The sequence below is a fragment of the Geotrypetes seraphini genome, chromosome 3 (assembly GCF_902459505.1).
Source record: "Geotrypetes seraphini chromosome 3, aGeoSer1.1, whole genome shotgun sequence".
Taxonomy (NCBI): Eukaryota; Metazoa; Chordata; class Amphibia; order Gymnophiona; family Dermophiidae; genus Geotrypetes; species Geotrypetes seraphini.
In genome coordinates this window covers 233098781-233116943 of record NC_047086.1, presented here as the reverse complement: position 1 = coordinate 233116943, position 18163 = coordinate 233098781, and the positions used below count along the sequence as shown (strand labels likewise).

Here is an 18163-nt window from a genome sequence, read left to right as displayed (position 1 = left end):
ATTCTGGCAAAAAACATTAAAAAGGGGGACAAATCCTTCTTCAGGTATATTAGTGACAGAAAAAGGAACACAGGCGGGATAGTACACCTTAGAAGACCGGACGGAAGTTACATGGAAGCAGATTCCGATAAAGCCGAACTACTGAATGAATACTTCTGCTCAGTCTTCACCTGTGAGGCACCGGGACACGGTCCCCAGTTGAAGGCAACACAAAGCACAGAAGACCCGTTTCAGAATTTTGAGTTCACACCAGGTGAAGTTTACAGTGAACTGGCAAGACTCAAGGTGAACAAAGCCATGGGACCAGACAATTTGCACCCAAGAATGCTCAGAGAATTGGCAAAACCGTTGGCTGAGCTATTCAATCTCTCCCTAAGTAAGGGGAAAGTTCCCCTGGACTGGAAATTAGCTAATGTCGTTCCTCTGCATAAAAAGGGTTGCAGGGCAGAGGCTGCGAATTATAGACCAGTGAGTCTCACATCAATAGTGTGCAAACTCATGGAAACACTAATTAAAAGCAAATTGGACACGATCTTGAATGAAGGGAATCTTCGGGATCCCAGTCAGCATGGATTCACCAAGGGTAGGTCCTGCCAATCCAATCTCATCAGCTTCTTTGACTGGGTAACAAGAAAGTTGGACTTGGGAGAGTCTTTGGACGTCGTGTACCTGGACTTCAGGAAAGCTTTTGACAGTGTCCCACACCGCAGGCTGCTAAGCAAGATGGAATCGATGGGGTTAGGAGAGACACTAACTGCATGGGTCAATGATTGGCTGAGTGGCAGACTTCAGAGGGTGGTGGTTAATGGTACCCTCTCTAAAACATCGGAGGTGACCAGTGGAGTGCCGCAGGGCTCAGTCCTGGGTCCACTCCTTTTCAACATATTCATAGAGGATTTGACTCAAGGGCTTCAAGGTAAAATAACACTATTCGCCGATGACGCCAAACTATGTAATATAGTAAGTGAATGCAGTTTACAGAATTATATGGCGCAGGACCTGCTTACATTGGAAAGTTGGTCCTCAACCTGGCAGCTAGGCTTCAATGCTAAGAAATGTAAGGTCATGCACCTCAGAAGCGGAAATCCATGCAGGACGTACTTCTTGAACTGAGAAACTTTAACTAGGACTTCAGCAGAACGAGATTTAGGAGTAATCATCAGTGCAGACATGAAAACTGCCAATCAAGTAGAGAAGGCTTCATCTAAGGCAAGGCAGATATTGGGTTGTATCAATAGAAGTTTTATCAGCCGAAAGCCTGAAGTCATAATGCCGTTGTACACGGCCATGGTGAGACCTCATCTGGAGTACTGTGTGCAATTCTGGAGGCCACATTACAGTAAAGATGTGCGCAGAATTGAATCGGTTCAACGGACGGCCACCAGGATGATCTCGGGGCTCAAGGGTCTCTCGTACGAAGAGAGACTGAACAAATTGCAGCTCTACACTCTTGAGGAAAGTAGGAAGAGGGGAGACATGATTGAAACATTTAAGTACCTCACGGGACGTGTCGAAGTGGAAGATGATATTTTCTTTCTCAAGGGACCCTCGGCCACAAGAGGGCACCCGCTCAAACTCAGGGGCGGAAAATTTCATGGCGACAACAGAAAGTATTTCTTCACAGAGAGAGTGGTTGATCATTGGAACAAGCTTCCAGTGCAGGTGATCGAGGCAGACAGCGTGCCAGACTTTAAGAATAAATGGGATACCCATGTGGGATCCCTACGAGGGTCAAGATAAGGAAATTGGGTCATTAGGGCATAGACAGGGGGTGGGTAAGCAGAGTGGGCAGACTTGATGGGCTGTAGCCCTTTTCTGCCGTCATCTTCTATGTTTCTATGTTTCTATTAGGTTGGCCCGCAACTTTGTCCAAGTTTTTAATTTTGGCCCACTGTGTATTTGAGTTTAACACCCCTGTTCTAGCGCAGTGGTTCCCAACCCTGTCCTGGAGGACCACCAGGCCAGTCGGGTTTTCAGGATAGCCCTCATGAATATGCATGAGAGAGATCTGCGTATAATGGAGGTGCCAGGCATGCAAATTTGCTCCATGCATATTCATGAGGGCTATCCTGAAACCCGACTGGCCTGGTGGTCCTCCAGGACAGGGTTGGGAACCACTGTTCTAGAGGGTGCCAAAAAGCAGCCAGCTGCAGTCAAAACAGCACAGTTGTTCCTGAGAAGCAAACAAATTCAGAGAACATATGGAAGGTACTTTAACCCATAGAGATATTGATGCATATTGATGTTTTTTGATGCTGTGTTATTGTATTTGATGATATGTGTATCAATAAAAACTGTTTGAATCTAACCCATAGAGAAGGTGGGAAGTTTTCAAATAACCCATTCACTACAATTATTCCGGGTGGGCTGGTCTTGGGGTGATTATGACTGTTGAGAGGGGGAATACCTAGGCTCTGTATGTATAGTTCCAGACTTAAGTGTGTAGTTATAAAAGTGGGCTACCATTAAAACATATTATTTTACTATTACTCATCCTATTTTATGCTGAGACCTAGTTATCAATAACTGGTGTAAAGTTTCAAGTTTTCAAGTTTCATTAGGATTTTATATACCGCTATCAAGGTTATCTAAGCGGTTTTTTACAATCAGGTACTCAAGCATTTTCCCTCTCTGTCCCGGTGGGCTCACAATCTATCTAACGTACCTGGGGCTATGGAGGACTGAGTGACTTGCCCAGGGTCACAAGGAGCAGTGCGGGGTTTGAACCCACAACCCCAGGGTGCTCAGGATGTAGATCCAACCACTGTGCCACACACTCCTTAATAGTTGCCCACTGTTTAATATCTTAAAAATAGCCAGTCTTCTGAAAAACGCTCCCTTCTCTGTCTTGGGGTGTCTAACTTAAGATTGCTGGCCGATATCTGATGATGCAGGTTGTGTCCACTTGGTTTACAGTAAACTCTTGCGTCCCAAATTCCGGGTCTTGTAGCTAAATGAGCACCTTCCTTCTGGCTGTTACTAAATCCCTATTCCTAACCATCTTCTCTACCTGGTGGAAGAGAAAACTTTGGCTTAAACATGCCCTCAACTCTGAAAACATAACAAGTCTAGGGCTCCTTTTACTAAGCTGCGCTAGCGTTTTTAGCGCACGCAGGAAATTACAGCACGCTACCCGGCTAGAACTAACGCCAGCTCAATGCTGGGGTTAAGGTATAGCGCGCGGGACAATGTAGTGCTCGTTAAAGCCGTAACACAGCTTAGTAAAAGGAGCCCTTAGTTATAGTTCCATCACTTTAACACAGGACACATGGGTGATTCCTTCATCATCACTATTACACTATTCAACAAAAATTATAGTATAACCAGGATGATAATGAACAAGGCAAAAATAATGCTAGATAAGGTGCACACAACTATCATATACTGTTGGCATGAGAAGCAAAGCTGCATCTGGTTGTAGTCATATTTCTTAAAATTAAAAATAAAGCATAGCTTATAACAGCATATTTTCAGTAATGCATAAGCTGTAAAGCATCCCAGCAAGCAAAGCAGAATGGTTTTTGATTTTGCTATCCATCATCGGGGTTTATTTTATGCCATTTCGGGGATATATTTATAAGGAAGTGCCTAATTTTGGGCGCTGAGAACAGATGTAAACTGTGATATTTTAGTCCTTTTTACATATGTACGGTCACATATACACCCAATTTTTTATTTCTGCCTCCAAAATGAAGAAAAGTTTTAAAAATTGCTGCCTCACTTCTTAGGGGGTCTTTTACTAAAGTGCAAGCTAACTGCTAAACCACCGGTGTTTATACACAAATTCATCCTAGACAAAGATAAGAGAACATAAGAATTGCCGCTGCTGGGTCAGACCTCAATTACCACGACCAAATTAGCTCACTGACTAAGACTGGTAAAAATAAATAATAATAGTAACAAAAAATGCTTCTATAAACTTAGACTATTTCATTCGATAACGTACGTTCTCAAGCCCCCTTCCTTTCACATTCTAATTTACTCCTTGACCATCTCACACATTGATTACTGCAACTCATTATATCATAGCATAACTCAAAAAGAAATCCGTCGACTACAATTGATCCAAAATTACGGCCATTAAATTCATTCACAAGGCAAAAAAAATATGACCATGTCACTCCGCTACTCCGTGAAGCCCACTGGCTACCAGTACCACACCGAACATATAAGATACTCCTACTCACCTTTAAAATCAAACTCACCCACTCCCCAGCCTTCCTAGATAAATATCTCATCCCCTATGCAACCTCATGGGCCCTGAGATCTACTAACCAGAACTTTTCTATACGTAAAATACCATCTTCTCCGCTACAGCCCCTGCTCTCTGGAATCCCTTGACAAATTTAAAAGCAAACTCAAAACCTTCTTATTTCAGGATACATACCTAAACACGAGATAGGATCCCTCTCCTGCAAAGATTAACGATGAAAGATAACCGCTTTTAAGAAGTGACATCCTCTCCCTAGTTTTTATCCTCCTCCCCTTTTTTCCTTCCTTTTAAAAATTTTATTCAACTTCGATGTAATTGTATTCTTACCCTTATCCCAGTACCTCTCATATCAAATTTGTCTTCGTCTCATCTAACACTTATGTTATTTATATACTGCTTCTTTTTTTCTTTTAACCTAATTTTAGCATTGTAAACCGACCATATACTTGTCAATGGTTGGTATATCAAATATTGAATAAGCTTGGAAACTTGGTTAATTGTTTATTATATTTTAGTGTGGTTACATGTACACATCTAGGTTTATAAAATGAGACAGTTACATATGGAAGTGGAACTACTTGCTGTGGAAGTTGCAATCTTGCTGCTTCCATGTGGAAACTCCAACACTTCCACTTGGAAGCTGCTGGGTGTATGCTTCTTATTTTTCCCATGGATATAATCTGTAAAATGGCTGCTCCTGCTGTGTCTGCTGGCAAATGCATATACACTTCTGTAGATTTTTAAAGGTATTTTATAAGAGACTCTACATTCAGCAGAGCCTTTTGTAAAATACCACCAGAATTGAGCATATGCTAAACTGGAAGTCTGAATTTCAGTCTCAGCATTCTATGTAAAATGGGCTAGTGTTGCCAGATTCACCAATTCACTTCGGTAAATCAATTTGAATTGATTCATTTCCCCCCAAAATCGGTCTCACTGATTCAGTGAACAGCCATCCCACCCGGTGAGGCCTAATAAACCTCCAGGGCCTACTAAAGCAACAGCAGCAGCAGTGATGGATGGCTAGCAGACACAGGCTCTGAGCCCCGTTGGGGCTTTCCCTCTGCCATGTCAAGGATGATGTCACTGAAGATGCATCAGAAGGAAGTCCTGGTGGGGCAGGCCATGAACAACTTGTTCAGAGCCTGTGTCTGCTAGCCATCCACCACCGCTGCTGTTGCTGCATTAGGAGATCCAACAGTATGTCAGATTTCGGGGGAAGGGATGGTCAGGAAGTTCTGCACAGGAGGATGGGAAGGACAGAAAGCTGATCCACAGGGGATAGGAGGAATGGAAAGCTGCTGCATATAGAGGAAGAGAGGAAGGGAATGCAACAAAGAGGTAGAAAGGGGCGAGAGGTAGAAATCCTGCATATGATAGAGGGGAGGGAGACATGCATGGAGACAAGAGAGGGAGAAATGCTGGACATAGGATGGAGGGCAAGGAGAGATGTTGTATGGGAAAAGAGAAAGAAATATTTCACATGATAATGGAGAGGAGAAAGGGAGAGATGCTGCATGGAGGGGAATAGAGAGGTTTGACCCAGGGCACAAGGCAGGGAGAGATGGTAGACAATGGGAAAGAAATGTTGGATGTGGCAGTGGAAGGAAAGGTACAGAGATGGAAGATGAATGGTGAGCATGGAGAAAGAAGAAAATATCATTTGGGCAGGAGACCCTGGTGACCAAATTAACAGAAGACAAACAGAAACCAGAGCCTGGGACCAACATAATTTGAATAATAAAATGACCAGACATCAAAAGGTAGAAAAATTTTATTTTCTATTGAGTGATTACAACATGTCAGATTTGACACGTGTAATCCTGCCAGAGCTGGTGTTAAACAGCGAGCGTGATCTAGGAAAAGTCTTTTTTGTTTGTTTATACCACATCACCTGAATGTGGTTGGAGAGGTCAAAGGAAGGTGAGTGTGTGAAAAGGCTACAAAATAAACCCGCCAGGATGTTTGAAAAAAACACCCAATTGGGCAGGAAGAGCAAATCGAATCAAAAAATTGATTCAATAGGCTGAATCGAATCTAAAAAATTTCCCTGAATTGGGCAGCATTAAAATGGGCTTTGATGTATCACAGGATCTAGAAATTTGAAAAGACCCAGCTGACTGATCTCTTTAGCAAAATTGTTCCTCTAATCAGGAGATAAGGACAGTAAACAAATTTCAAATGGGGCCTAAATGCAGATCTGGCTGTCTTCATGATGGACTCTTAACTGCCTCATTTTATCACAGGTCACCTAAAATTAGGTGTCAAGTTATAGAATGCTAGCATTTACCCGTGGGATTATTACAGATGTGCATACTCTGTAGCATTCTATAACTTACACACACAACTGTCTTAGCACATAAATGAAGTATTTATGTGTGCCCAATGAATGTCCGGTATTAACATGGAATGAGTAGTTGTTCCTAAATATTGGAGTGTAAAAGCCAACTTACAAGGTCTGATAATTAAGTTCACGAACTTATCCTAGAAAAAATGCTGCATATCACCATGGTCATTTTTGAAGTACTCCCTTTAGGAAGCTATGCTCCGACGCCAGGCCTAGCCCACCCTTCATAGCAATTTTGGAACTCTTTTTCTGGAATGGCCATCAGAGTTGTTGTTCTATTACCCTTGATGTCCTGAATGTAATCAAAATGTCTTCCTTTCAATATTTCCTTTATCTTTGAGTAAAGAAAAAAGTCATTGGGGACCAGATTGGGGTGAGCAGGGAGGGTGTTCCAATACAGTTATTTGTTTTCTGGCTATAAACTCCCTCACAGACAGTGCCGTGTGAGCTGGTGCATTGTCATGATGCAAGAATCATGAGTTGTCGGCAAAAAGTTCAGTTTGTTTTCATCTACCGTATATACTCGAATATAAACCGGGATTTTTGGGCCAAAAAATGGGGTCCCGGTTTATATTTGGGTCATCCCTCAGTGACCACCCGAAACCCTCCCAGACTTCCTGCAGGCCTGCCTTAGGCCGGGACAGGAGGGATTCCTCTCATCTCCTGCCCCAACCGACACTAATAATTACCACCCTCCCTCATTTCCTCCCTCGCGTACCTGTTCACTGATGGACCAGCGTGTATTTCGCGCTGAAATCCTGAAGATTGAAAAGGTAGTAGCCAGCAGCGCACCCAGGCCGGCATGTAGGAGTGAGCTTTTCGTGCTCCCAGCCGGCCCTGCATCGATCCTTGATAGGCTGCCGTGAGAACCATGAATCCCACGAGAACTTGCAGAAGCCTATCAAGGAGCGGTGCAGGGCCAGCTGGGAGCACAAAAAGCTCGCTCCTGAATGCCGGCCCGGGTGCGCCGCTGGCTACTACCTTTACAATCTTCAGGATTTCAGCGCGGGATACATGCTGGACCACCAGGGAACAGGTACGCGAGGGAAGGTGGTAATTAGAGAATGACACGGTGACAAAATTCATCATCGTTCCCGTCCCCACGGATAACTGCGGGAAACCATCTTCATGTCATTCTTTAAGGAGAGAGGGAAGAATCAGAGTATGAATGGCCAAAACCACTTACCCGCAAGCTTTGCTTTGAAGAATGCTGGTGTAGAAGAACTAAGGTTGAAATAGACACTAGAAAATGACATGGGATTATTTCCCACGGTTATCCGCAGGGGCTGGAACGGTGATGAATTTTGTCACCGTGTCATTCTCTAGTGGTAATTATTAATGTCGGCCAGGGCAGGAGATGAGAGGGATCCCTCCTGTCCCGGCCTACCACTAGGTGGTTTAAGTTAAGGGGAATGGTTAATCTGCTGGCTGGGTTAGAGGGAAGAGGGGAATATGGGACAATCAAGCCATTGTGACATCACTGATGAGGTTGGCTCTTTTTAGGGGGAAGAGGGTACAGGGAAGGAAGGAGGGACAGTGTTCACAGCCTGGTAGGGAGGGGGGCTTGGTTCACAGCCTGGTAGGGAATGGGACTGAGTGCAAGGCAGGGCAGGGAGAGAAGGGGGCTGAGTGCAGAACCTGGCAGGGCAGGACACTTGAATATTAAGCCGCTTGACTTATATTCGAGTCAACCATATTTCCTTCTCCGGATTGACTTATATTCAAGTATATACAGTAACTTTTTCATGAAGTCTTTTCAGCACTTCCAAATAGTAAACTTGGCTGTTTGTCCAGTTGATACAAATTCTTAATGAACAATCCCTCTGATATCAAAAAAGATTTGCAAAATCTCTTAATTTGGACTGGCGGAGCATTTTTGGTCATGGAGAATTGGCTGACTTCCATTATACACTTTGATGCTTTGTTTCAGGGTCGTATTGGTACACTCATGTATCATCACTAGTGATAACACAGCCCAAAATGTCATCTTGCCTGTCCAAAAGGTCTTGGCAAACTTCGACTCTCCTTTGCTTTTGTTCATAGTGAACTCCTTTGGGACCATCTTTGCACACACTTTTCTCATGCCAAGATTTTCAGTTAATATTTTCCTGTATCTCATCGATGTTTACTTGGTCTGCTATGCTTCTCAGTCAGCTGATGATTTTGATGCACAATTCAACAAACTTTTGTAATGTTTTCGTCAGTTCTGCTCGTTACTGGCCGCTGTGACCTTTCTTCATCAGTGACACTTTCTCTCCCCTCAGAAAAACATTTAAACCATTTGTATACTGCTGTTTTCTTCATGGCCATTATCTCCATAAGCATGTCCCTGATTTCATTTCCACTCTTGTCAAGTTTAATAAGAAATTTAATATTTATTCTTCGCTCTAATTCAAATTCCGACATTCTTGCGAAGGCGCACAAAAACACGAAACAATAATGAATGCCACTCAGCAAGACACTGTGACACGTCGACATGAACACAGATTTGAGACACTGATATACCAAGATTATGAAACCTTACTGAGTTGTTTGTGTAGTGCTGCCAACGCAAGCGCATGGAGGCAAGTTTGCAGATTTAATTATCAGACTTTGCATGCATGCATTCTGTATTCTGGGGGCCCACGTGGGATTACAGAATTTGGGCCAGATTCTACAAATGGCGCCAGTATTGGAATCCCCCCTATGAAATGGCCGCTGATCACGTCACGCGCCGGCGCCATTTGTAGAATCACACACTGGCGCCGTTTGTAGAATCGCGGCTACTTTGTAAAACAGGCACCTTAAATCTAGGCTAGCATTTTAAAGGCCTACATTTAAGGTACCGGTTTCATACCTGCAGAGACGCATAGGGACGCCTAAAGCCACTTCTAGGGCAAACCATGCCCCCACTGGCCTTAGGCATCCATAGGAATCCCTATGTACCTCCAAAGGTGTGAGACTGGTGCCTTAGAACAGCGTCTTCATTTTTTTTTAAACGTGGCTCCTGATTGGTTAGTTAGGCAGCAGTAGGGTGCTTACCGCCACATAACTTCACCACGTCATGTACAAAATTTGGGCCTTTGTGCTTTATATGCTGTATCTTGACACCTAAACAGACTGGGTGCCAGAGAGGCTGTAGACATTATCAATCCAAAATTGAAGTAATATGCAGAATGTTTTGTATTTAATTCAACCCAAATGGATTTCAGCATGACTTTTTAGGAAGAATTCATGAGAATTTGCGGGAAATCTGTGTAAGAAAGGATATCTAGTCACACTTGATCCTTCTTTTACCCATGGATAGCTTTCCATATGGGCGTCGGAGCGATTATTGCGACCTGCCACGATAATCGCCTTTGTAAAATAAGGCTTTAATCTGTAATCTCTCTTTTGGTTGAACTTGCTTGTGTTGCTGTAGAGAGAGAGAGAGGAAGCCTGCCTCTGGTCTTTAGTACCCTCTGTGGATGAAGAGAATCATGCAGAAGAGTCCCAGTGGTGGTGTCCCTGGTGTTCAGTTAAGTAGTGTTCCTGAGTAGGTCGGCTATGTGGAATTTAGAGAGGAATAAAGGTGGGAGCTACCCAACTTTTGCTTAAAACAGGAGTCTGTAGAAGTCAAGAGATGGGAGAGGAGGAAAAAAAGTCCCGAGGAGAGATTGAAGCAAATTGGTCCTTAGGAGAAAAGAGGCCAGTGAACTTTCAGAGGGATTTCTAAAGTCCTGAGAAGGAAGGAAGGTATTTTTAGAAGCATGTGTAGAAAAATTGATCACACCTATATTTGACTTCTATGCTTATATGCAGTGAAGCTGCCATGGTGCTTGTTGCCTGTTACCATATGCACTGCTGGATCTGAGCAATCAGTTACCAGTAAAGGCTTTATTTTGGAACATTATCTGCTCTGAAGTGTCTCCGTGAACACATTTGAAGGAGAGTTTTCATACCAGGGTTTCCATACAGCCTATTGAACCTGGACTTAGAACTAAGTGAGCACCTAGCCCACAATGACTATAGAGAAGAGGGGTTATGTATCCAAAACACAGGCTTCTCCTAGCCCAGGGCTGCCCAAGAGAGAGCTTTGCCTGCACTGCCTTCTTGGTATGCAAATCTCTCTCTAATGCATATTCATTGTGGATATCCTGAAAACCTGGCCTGCCAGTAGATCTCGAGGACCGGACTTGGTCAGCCCTGTCCTAGCCTTTTACTGGGATACTAACTACTTTAAAAAAAAAATAACAAAGCCTTATTTTCCAGCCCATTCATTTTCTCCATTCCGTTTGAAAGAACTAGACTCATCTCCCCTGACTAGCAGCAACACACGTGGTCCCCCTCAAGTGTTGTCAGCCACTGAGTTAGCCCAAGCTAGGCAGGAATGGCTATTGTAATATTAAATACAGACTAGACACTGATCTCATCCAAAAGGTTCCTGTTTCTAACGCAAAACAAAGCCAGCATGAGCTGTGCAGCTGCAGGGGGAAGGTGATAGGGGTGTGCGGTGTGTGCAGTGTGCGTGAAAACAGCACTAAGCACTTAGGCAAGGCTTCTGTTGTATCAGCAGGTGCAGCTCTCTGATTTCACGGCCCCGAGATAACAGCTGGATGTAAAATGTAACTCGGAAACCTCCACGGCGCAGCAGCCTAAGCAAAACCAGCTTGCTTCACACATGCACATCCAAGGGGCATGCAGAAAAGAGAGAGTTTTTCAGCTTTACCTGGCTTTCATACTGGATGCAAGGAAAAGATAAAAAATAAAAATTGTATTAACTCTCTATGCTCAATTTCAACATCAGTTATAAAAACTGTAAGGTTACCGTACTAAAATATCAATCATGGCGTGCAAAACAGATGGCATAAATTGATGTTGCGCTTCAACTAATTCGTATAATTACTGTACTTTAGGCAGCATTAATCATTTAAGCTTAGGAATCATGCCAGAAAATCATTAATACTGCAAAACTTAAAACATTTAAGGTTTCATCACAACACAGAGAGAGAGAGAGGACCAATTCAAATTGTATAGGACAGAATTAAACACTCTGACATCTGTAATATACTGTATGTGGGGTTCACTGTGCAACGGGTGAGTTTTCTGGGCTATTCTCCCCTCTTCTCCCATCTCATATTTGCGTTTCTCATATAAATTGCTTCCGGGGCAAACAAGTGTGTACATTTTTTTTTTATTCACATATTTGGCAATCTGATGATTATGGTACTTAGAGCTTTCCTTCATTCAATTAATGCTATTTTCAGTCCTCTCGGGGTTCTTCCTTCTGTTTTGCAAGTGTTTTTCTCATTTAGATAGGGCAGTTAAATGCAGGACAGCACTGAACCACAGTAGCTTAGAGAGGCATTTTCAAAACTCAATTTGGGAAGTTTGGGGAAAAATGTCTAAAAATCCAGTAGAGGAAATTACCATTTTCAAACCAGAAAAACATTTTTTTTTTTTCAAAAATGGCCCTTTCCTAGATGTGTTTATCCTCAGTGCGTCTATCAATTTGAAACATTTTCAGGAATAAAAAAAAGTCCAAATGAAAAATGCACAAAACCCAGCCATTGCAACATAGGAGAGGCCAGCATTCTTAGCAACCTGGCCACTCGGATAGCCCAACAGAGCAGTGGGGCACCCTAGAGGGGAACTGCAGTGAATTTCACATAAAGGACTCAGAAACACTGGCTGGGTTGGGCCCATGTGCCTAAGGCCTCACCTGTGGACGGGGCTTGAGGTACCTGGGCCAATCAGACCCTAAGGCCTGCCATTCTGAGAATGGTGGGCCTGCCGGCCAGCCGGGCTTGGGACCCGTCCTTCCGGACAACTTTCTTATGGTCCCATGAGGGTGTCGGAAGTGGGGGATCGCGGGTGGGGGAGGAGTGAAGGGTTAAGGGGGGCCAAACGGAGATTTGGGGAGGGCAATCGTGGGGGAGGGGTGAAGAGGGCAGGAGGGCTTGGGTTCCCTCCTGCCCCGATGTTGTCGGGGGGGGGTCATGATTCATTGGGGCAAGAGGGCTTGGGTTCCCTCCTGCCCTGATGTTGTCAGAGGGGTTGCGGCTCACCAGGGCAGGATGGTTTGGGCTCCCTCCTGCCCTGATCATGTCGGGAGGGGTGGGGAGTTTCCAGACAAGAGGGCCTGGGCTCCCTCCTGCCCGATTCTCAGAATGGCAGACCTGCTGGATGGACGGGATTGGGACCCATCCATCCGGCCAACTTTCTCAAGGTATCGGGGGGGTCATAGGGTATGGAGGATCTGTGGGGTTCGGGGGGGAGATCATGGGGAGGGGTGTGTGTGACGAGGGCAGGAGGCTCTGGGATCCCTCCTGCCTGTATCTTAGAGGAGGTGGGGGTAGGGGGTTTCACCGGGGCAGGAGGGCTTGGGCTCCCGCCTGTCCCGATCGTGTTGGGAGGGGTGGTGAGTTGTCGGGCAGGAGAGCCTGGGCTCCCTCCTGCCCGATTCTCAGAATGGCAGACCTGCCGGACGGATGGGCTTGGGACCCGTCCATCCGGCCAACTTTCTCAAGGTACCTGGGGGGGGTCATAGGGTATGGAGGATCTGTGGGATTCGGGGGGGGGGGGGATCATGGGGAGGGTGTGTGTGACGAGGGCAGGAGGCTCTGGGATCCCTCCTGCCTGTATCTTAGAGGAGGTGGGGGTAGGGGGTTTCACCGGGGCAGGAGGGCTTGGGCTCCCGCCTGCCCCGATCGTGTTGGGAGGGGTGGTGAGTTGTCAGGCAGGAGAGCCTTGGCTCCCTCCTGCCCGATCCTATCAGGGAGGGGGGGGTGGATCGTGGCAGGAGAGATTGGCTATCTCTCCCGCCGCGATAGCGATCCCAAGTGCCATGGTTGGCGGAACTTCGAGATTGCTATCATGGCAGAGGAGATGAGTCATCTTTCCTGCCGCGATTGTTGTGGTGGAGGGTGGACAGGTTGCCGGGACCGCTGAGCTCATCGCGGCAGCCGCGATCAATTCAGCGGCCCCTTTTTCAGCACTTATACCTGTTTTGACTTGATCTAAGTCAAAACGTATAAGTGCCGACTAGGCAACCTGTCAAATGTTTTGGTTATACCTGCTGTATGACTATGTCTAGGTCAACCCCCCTCCCGCACACCTCCAGCCCTTTCCCCTCCTCTAAAAATGCTTCTTTTCGCTCTATGCGTTTAGAGGCAGGGAAAAGGCCTAAGCTGGTTTTAGATACGCCTAAAACCAGCTTTGGTTATGGGTACTTGGACGATCAGGCTTTTTGATCATCGAAGTACCCATTTAGGCCACTTTGTAGATTTTTTTTTTTATTATTATGAGCCCCATAGCATAAGGTATGATGCCATACTGCACACGGATACTTGATCTTGATTTGTCATTGCCATTTTCAGGGCACAGACTATCCCCTGGCACCCCATCCCCTGCTCTACATGCTTCCCCATCACCAGTGAGAGAAGAGGGGGCATTGGGAACAATTTTTCTGCCACTCCACATTTGTGTCTTGTGTGGCTGCAGCACTCGCACTGGCTCATTGCTTCTTCTCCAGCTCCAAGTCAGCCTGCATTTCAGTTAGTTATGCTTACTGTGGTAAACCTTGACTCCTTTTAATGTTCCACGCTTCATTACACAAACAATCAGTTACAATGTTCATAATGAGTTCTCTTTGTAGAATCATAGTCCCAGCATCACATTTAGAGGGGAATTCTGAAGAGGGGCCTGTTTGGAGCCTATTCACACAAAGGAAAACAGGCGCTTGCTATGAGAACAACAGGACGCATACATGTTCGCATTTTAGGCACACCTAGTTATACCAATCATAGAACTGATATAAATGGATTGGTAAAAAGCACGTGTAAATTATAGTATTCTAGAGCTGACATGATTTAACCATGTGGCCCGCCCATGCACACTTCTACCTTCAAAACTACACACCACCGCATCGAGGGGCCATTTTATAGTGTGTAGTCAGGAAATTGGCATTTACATGCTTACGTGCCAGCATTCTGGTCATTTGCATGTTTTACTGGTAGTTCTATAAGGAAAATGCCCTTTCCATGCAAATCTGCTTTTTGAACTTAGATCCGCCTGTAACCAACCACTTTGAATTAAAAGAATAAAACCATGACTGAAGAGGTTTAGAGTGTCCTATTTGCAGTTTGTTGTAAGTCCAATCTGTCTTGACAAGGCTGTAAGTCCTTTGAATGTGTGCTGTAGAAATCACAATAGCAATTATTCTAGGGACCTTTAACCAAACAGTGTTAAGCAGCTATGCATGGGAGTTTACCTCACCAACATTTAGCGCATGTAAAAACAGTCAGAAGGGCAAAAATCTGTGCTAGTTGCTTAATGGGCTGAGTGGGCGTGACAGGGGCAATGCGGAGATGTGGCTGTCTGTGAAAGCTAGCGCATGGGTCAGTACCACACACTAGCTGTCACCACTTCTGACAGTGCAGCTGCACTTACTGCTACTTCAAGAGGAGGCAGTAAGTACAGCTGCACTACCAGAAATCTGGTAGTGCAATGATGGCCCTTTTGAAAAAATCTCCTGATTCACCTCCCAGCAAAAAAATCCCCAGCCCAAACCTCCCTTGATCCAAGTCCCCAACTTCCCAATCACATCTCTTAACCCCCTGATGGCATTCCCCTCTGATCAGCAAAGTCTAGAGTCACTCCTATTCAAAATCCTGTGCTCATCAGAATCCCCCCCAAACCATCCCTGGCCCCTCCCATAAGCCCCGGGCCTTATTCCAAAGTGATCGTACAAGACACAGTTGGTTGGGACAGAAGCATACAACTTCTGATCCCACCTGTCTGGCTTTAGGTCTGAAAATGGCCACCTCTAGTCTAGCAGTACTATCACTAGGAGTCAGCATTCCATATCCTATCAGTAGTACCAAGAGACTACCACTAGAGTTCATGGCAGCCATTTTGAGAGCTGGAGACAAATGGGCAGGAGCTGAGAAGCTCTACTCTTGCCCTGGCCCACTGTACACCTATGATCACCTCTGGGTATATCTTAAAGGTGACATGTGAGCAGAGCTTTGGGCAGACATTTTCTGTTCAAGAAGGCTGTGGGGATTGGGGCGTTTTGGGGTAGGGATTTGGATTCTGGAGGCAAGGATTGGATGGTGGGGAGGGGGTGGTCAGCAGATGGTAACAGATAGGGAGGGGGGCTGTGAACGGGGAGTGTGTCATGGTGGCATATGTCTTTGGGATTATTAATTTCTGCAAAGGCCAGACCACACTCTCTGATGTGCCAGATAGCAAGGGCTTTCTGGCACAATATATAACATGGTTGTATGTGGTATGACTCTGCTCTGTACAGTAAATGCAGGTAAGATGCCAAGCATACCCACTGCATTTAATGCACAGGTTTTGCATTTATTGTTTGCTACCTTTTCTTTTAACGCACAGTAAGTACAGAACCTTATCTTGTTTTAGCAAAAGGCCCTTGTATGTGTTTCATATTTTGCTGTTTTCAGTACAAGTTATGTTATTATGGGATAAATATCACATAACTTTGTAATGGGAAGAATTACAGTTGGAACAACCCCAAATCACATTATAATCACTACAGGGCCCAGATGATATTCAAGTACATTACCTTAAGTTTCTCACTGTTGGTAAGCCGCCAAAATATATTCTCTCATCTGCTTTCAAGTTTAGGCCAAAGTTGCTGCCCGTGGATGTTGTACCAACACTGTCCTCTTCATTACTGTCTATATCCACTATTGAGATATTGGCTGTAAAGTAGGTGTGGAGGAAAGAAATCGGTAAAATGTGCAGTAATGTGAGCTATTTCATTCTGGGAAATTATTCCTGCAGGGAAAACAAAACGTCAAGCTATGCTATACATATTTTTTGTTCTGCCTAAAAGATGGTCCAGATCCAACTGAGGTGAGATAGTCACTTGGAAAGAAAGTGTGACTTTAACATAATCAAAAGAATCGAGAATTCATTTGGATAGGAAAATAGCACTCATCTCACCGTGGATGGGTATAAATGTGTAAAAAGCAGGCACACCAAGACCCAGATTCAGTAAATGGTGTCTGAAAAAAATTGGCATGGCACACTATCGTAATAAAAGAGCGCTTGTATAGAATAGCGCTTACAGCCTATTACTGCGTCCAAATTTGGACGCTAGTATTTGCACCAGCTGAAACCTGGTATAAATGCTGGTGCCCAACTCCTTATACTAGGTCAATAATCTTCACAGCTGGCTTGGCATTTGTGCATAGGAATGGCAGTATTCTATAAGTCTTCCTGCAAAATTTTGGGAGCACCCCTACCATGCCCCTGGCCGTACTCCATTTTAGGTTGGACGCGTGGAGATTTAGGTGTGCGCGCTTATAAAATAGCTCACAGGAATATGTGCATGCATAACGAAATTAAAGCCAATTAACTGCAATAATTGATTGCCAACATCAATTTATTGCTAGTTAATGGATTGTTAGCTAATTAACTTGTGCATGCATTTTTGATCTGCATGCAAATTTGGGCATCCAAATATGGGCGCCATGCGACTATTTTTATGTGATCTGCTTATAGGCATTCCTGGGGCCATAGCTTTTAGGTGGAACTAAGATAGGGGTGCATATTACATGTAAATTAACCCCTAATTCTGGAAAACTGTGCAACCAAATTTGCACATACAAGTTATAAAATAAGGTTAGTTGCGCACATAACAGATTTATGCTGCTTATTTCGATAGAATAGCATAAAGAAAACAATAAACAACAAAACGCTAGATTCACTAACCTGCCAGATCGGGCCCGATCCGGGCAAGTCCAACAAATTCACCAAACTACAATTGGGGACGATCGGAGGAACGCCCCCATCTGCCAGAACGGATCGCTCTTTAGCGATCCCCGCACATGCGCAGACCATCTTTAGATGGTCCATGCATGCGCTGGACCTCCAGCCCGGCACTTTTTTTAAAAAAAGCTTTTTTTACAGCCCATAGTTTTAACTTGCTTAAAGCCTGCGGGTTAAAACCACGGGCTTACACTGCGGGGAAGGGTGGGAGAGTCAGGGCAGGCAGTCGATGAGGGCAGCTCGGGGGAGGCATGCAGATTGTGGCAGGCAGGCAGATCGGGGAAGCAGGAGATCGGGGCTGACAGGGCTGAGAGCAGGGCGGCAGAAGGCAGTCGGAAAGGGCTTCAGCGACTTGTCCTCAGCAGTTGCTTTTTGGGTTGATCGGCCAGCACAGTTGAATCGGCAAATTTGTTTAGTGAATCGCGTCCCTGCCTACTTTGCATGCAGTTCCCCTCATTTGCATGCACGGATCGGAATGGATGGTAAAACAGGTTAGTGAATACTGCAGGAGGGAAATCGGGTTGCAAAGGGCTCTCAAACCGATCGATCGGTACATGACCGGTTTGCTTAGTGAATCTAGCCCAAAGAGAGTATTGTAAGAAAGCAAGATTAAAGGGCATAGCTTTAATTCAATAATGAGCTGATAATTGGTGTTAATAAGCCATAAAAACATAAGAAGTTGCCTCCGCTGAGGCAGACCATAGGTCCATCCTGCTCAGCGGTCTGCTCCCGCGGCAGCCCATCAAGCCAGTTTCCTGAGTAGTGGTCTATATCTATCTATACCCTTCAATCCCTTTTTCTTCTAGGAATCTATCCAAACCTTCTTTGAAACCATTTAATGT

The 18163-nt window shown here is 44.9% G+C and overlaps 1 protein-coding gene across 10 annotated transcripts in view; it reads right to left on the bottom strand.

The window, feature by feature from the left end:
* Positions 1–18163, bottom strand: part of LAMA2 (laminin subunit alpha 2) — a 1204230-nt gene that overhangs the window by 116790 nt on the left and 1069277 nt on the right. For all 10 annotated transcript variants that reach the window (XM_033936921.1, XM_033936924.1, XM_033936922.1 and 7 more), the window contains 2 exons: positions 16111–16249; positions 11248–11259 (listed from right to left, as the gene is read on the bottom strand). In XM_033936921.1, coding sequence (XP_033792812.1) covers positions 11248–11259; positions 16111–16249 — 151 coding nt within the window. The remainder of the gene's footprint in view (positions 1–11247; positions 11260–16110; positions 16250–18163) is intronic.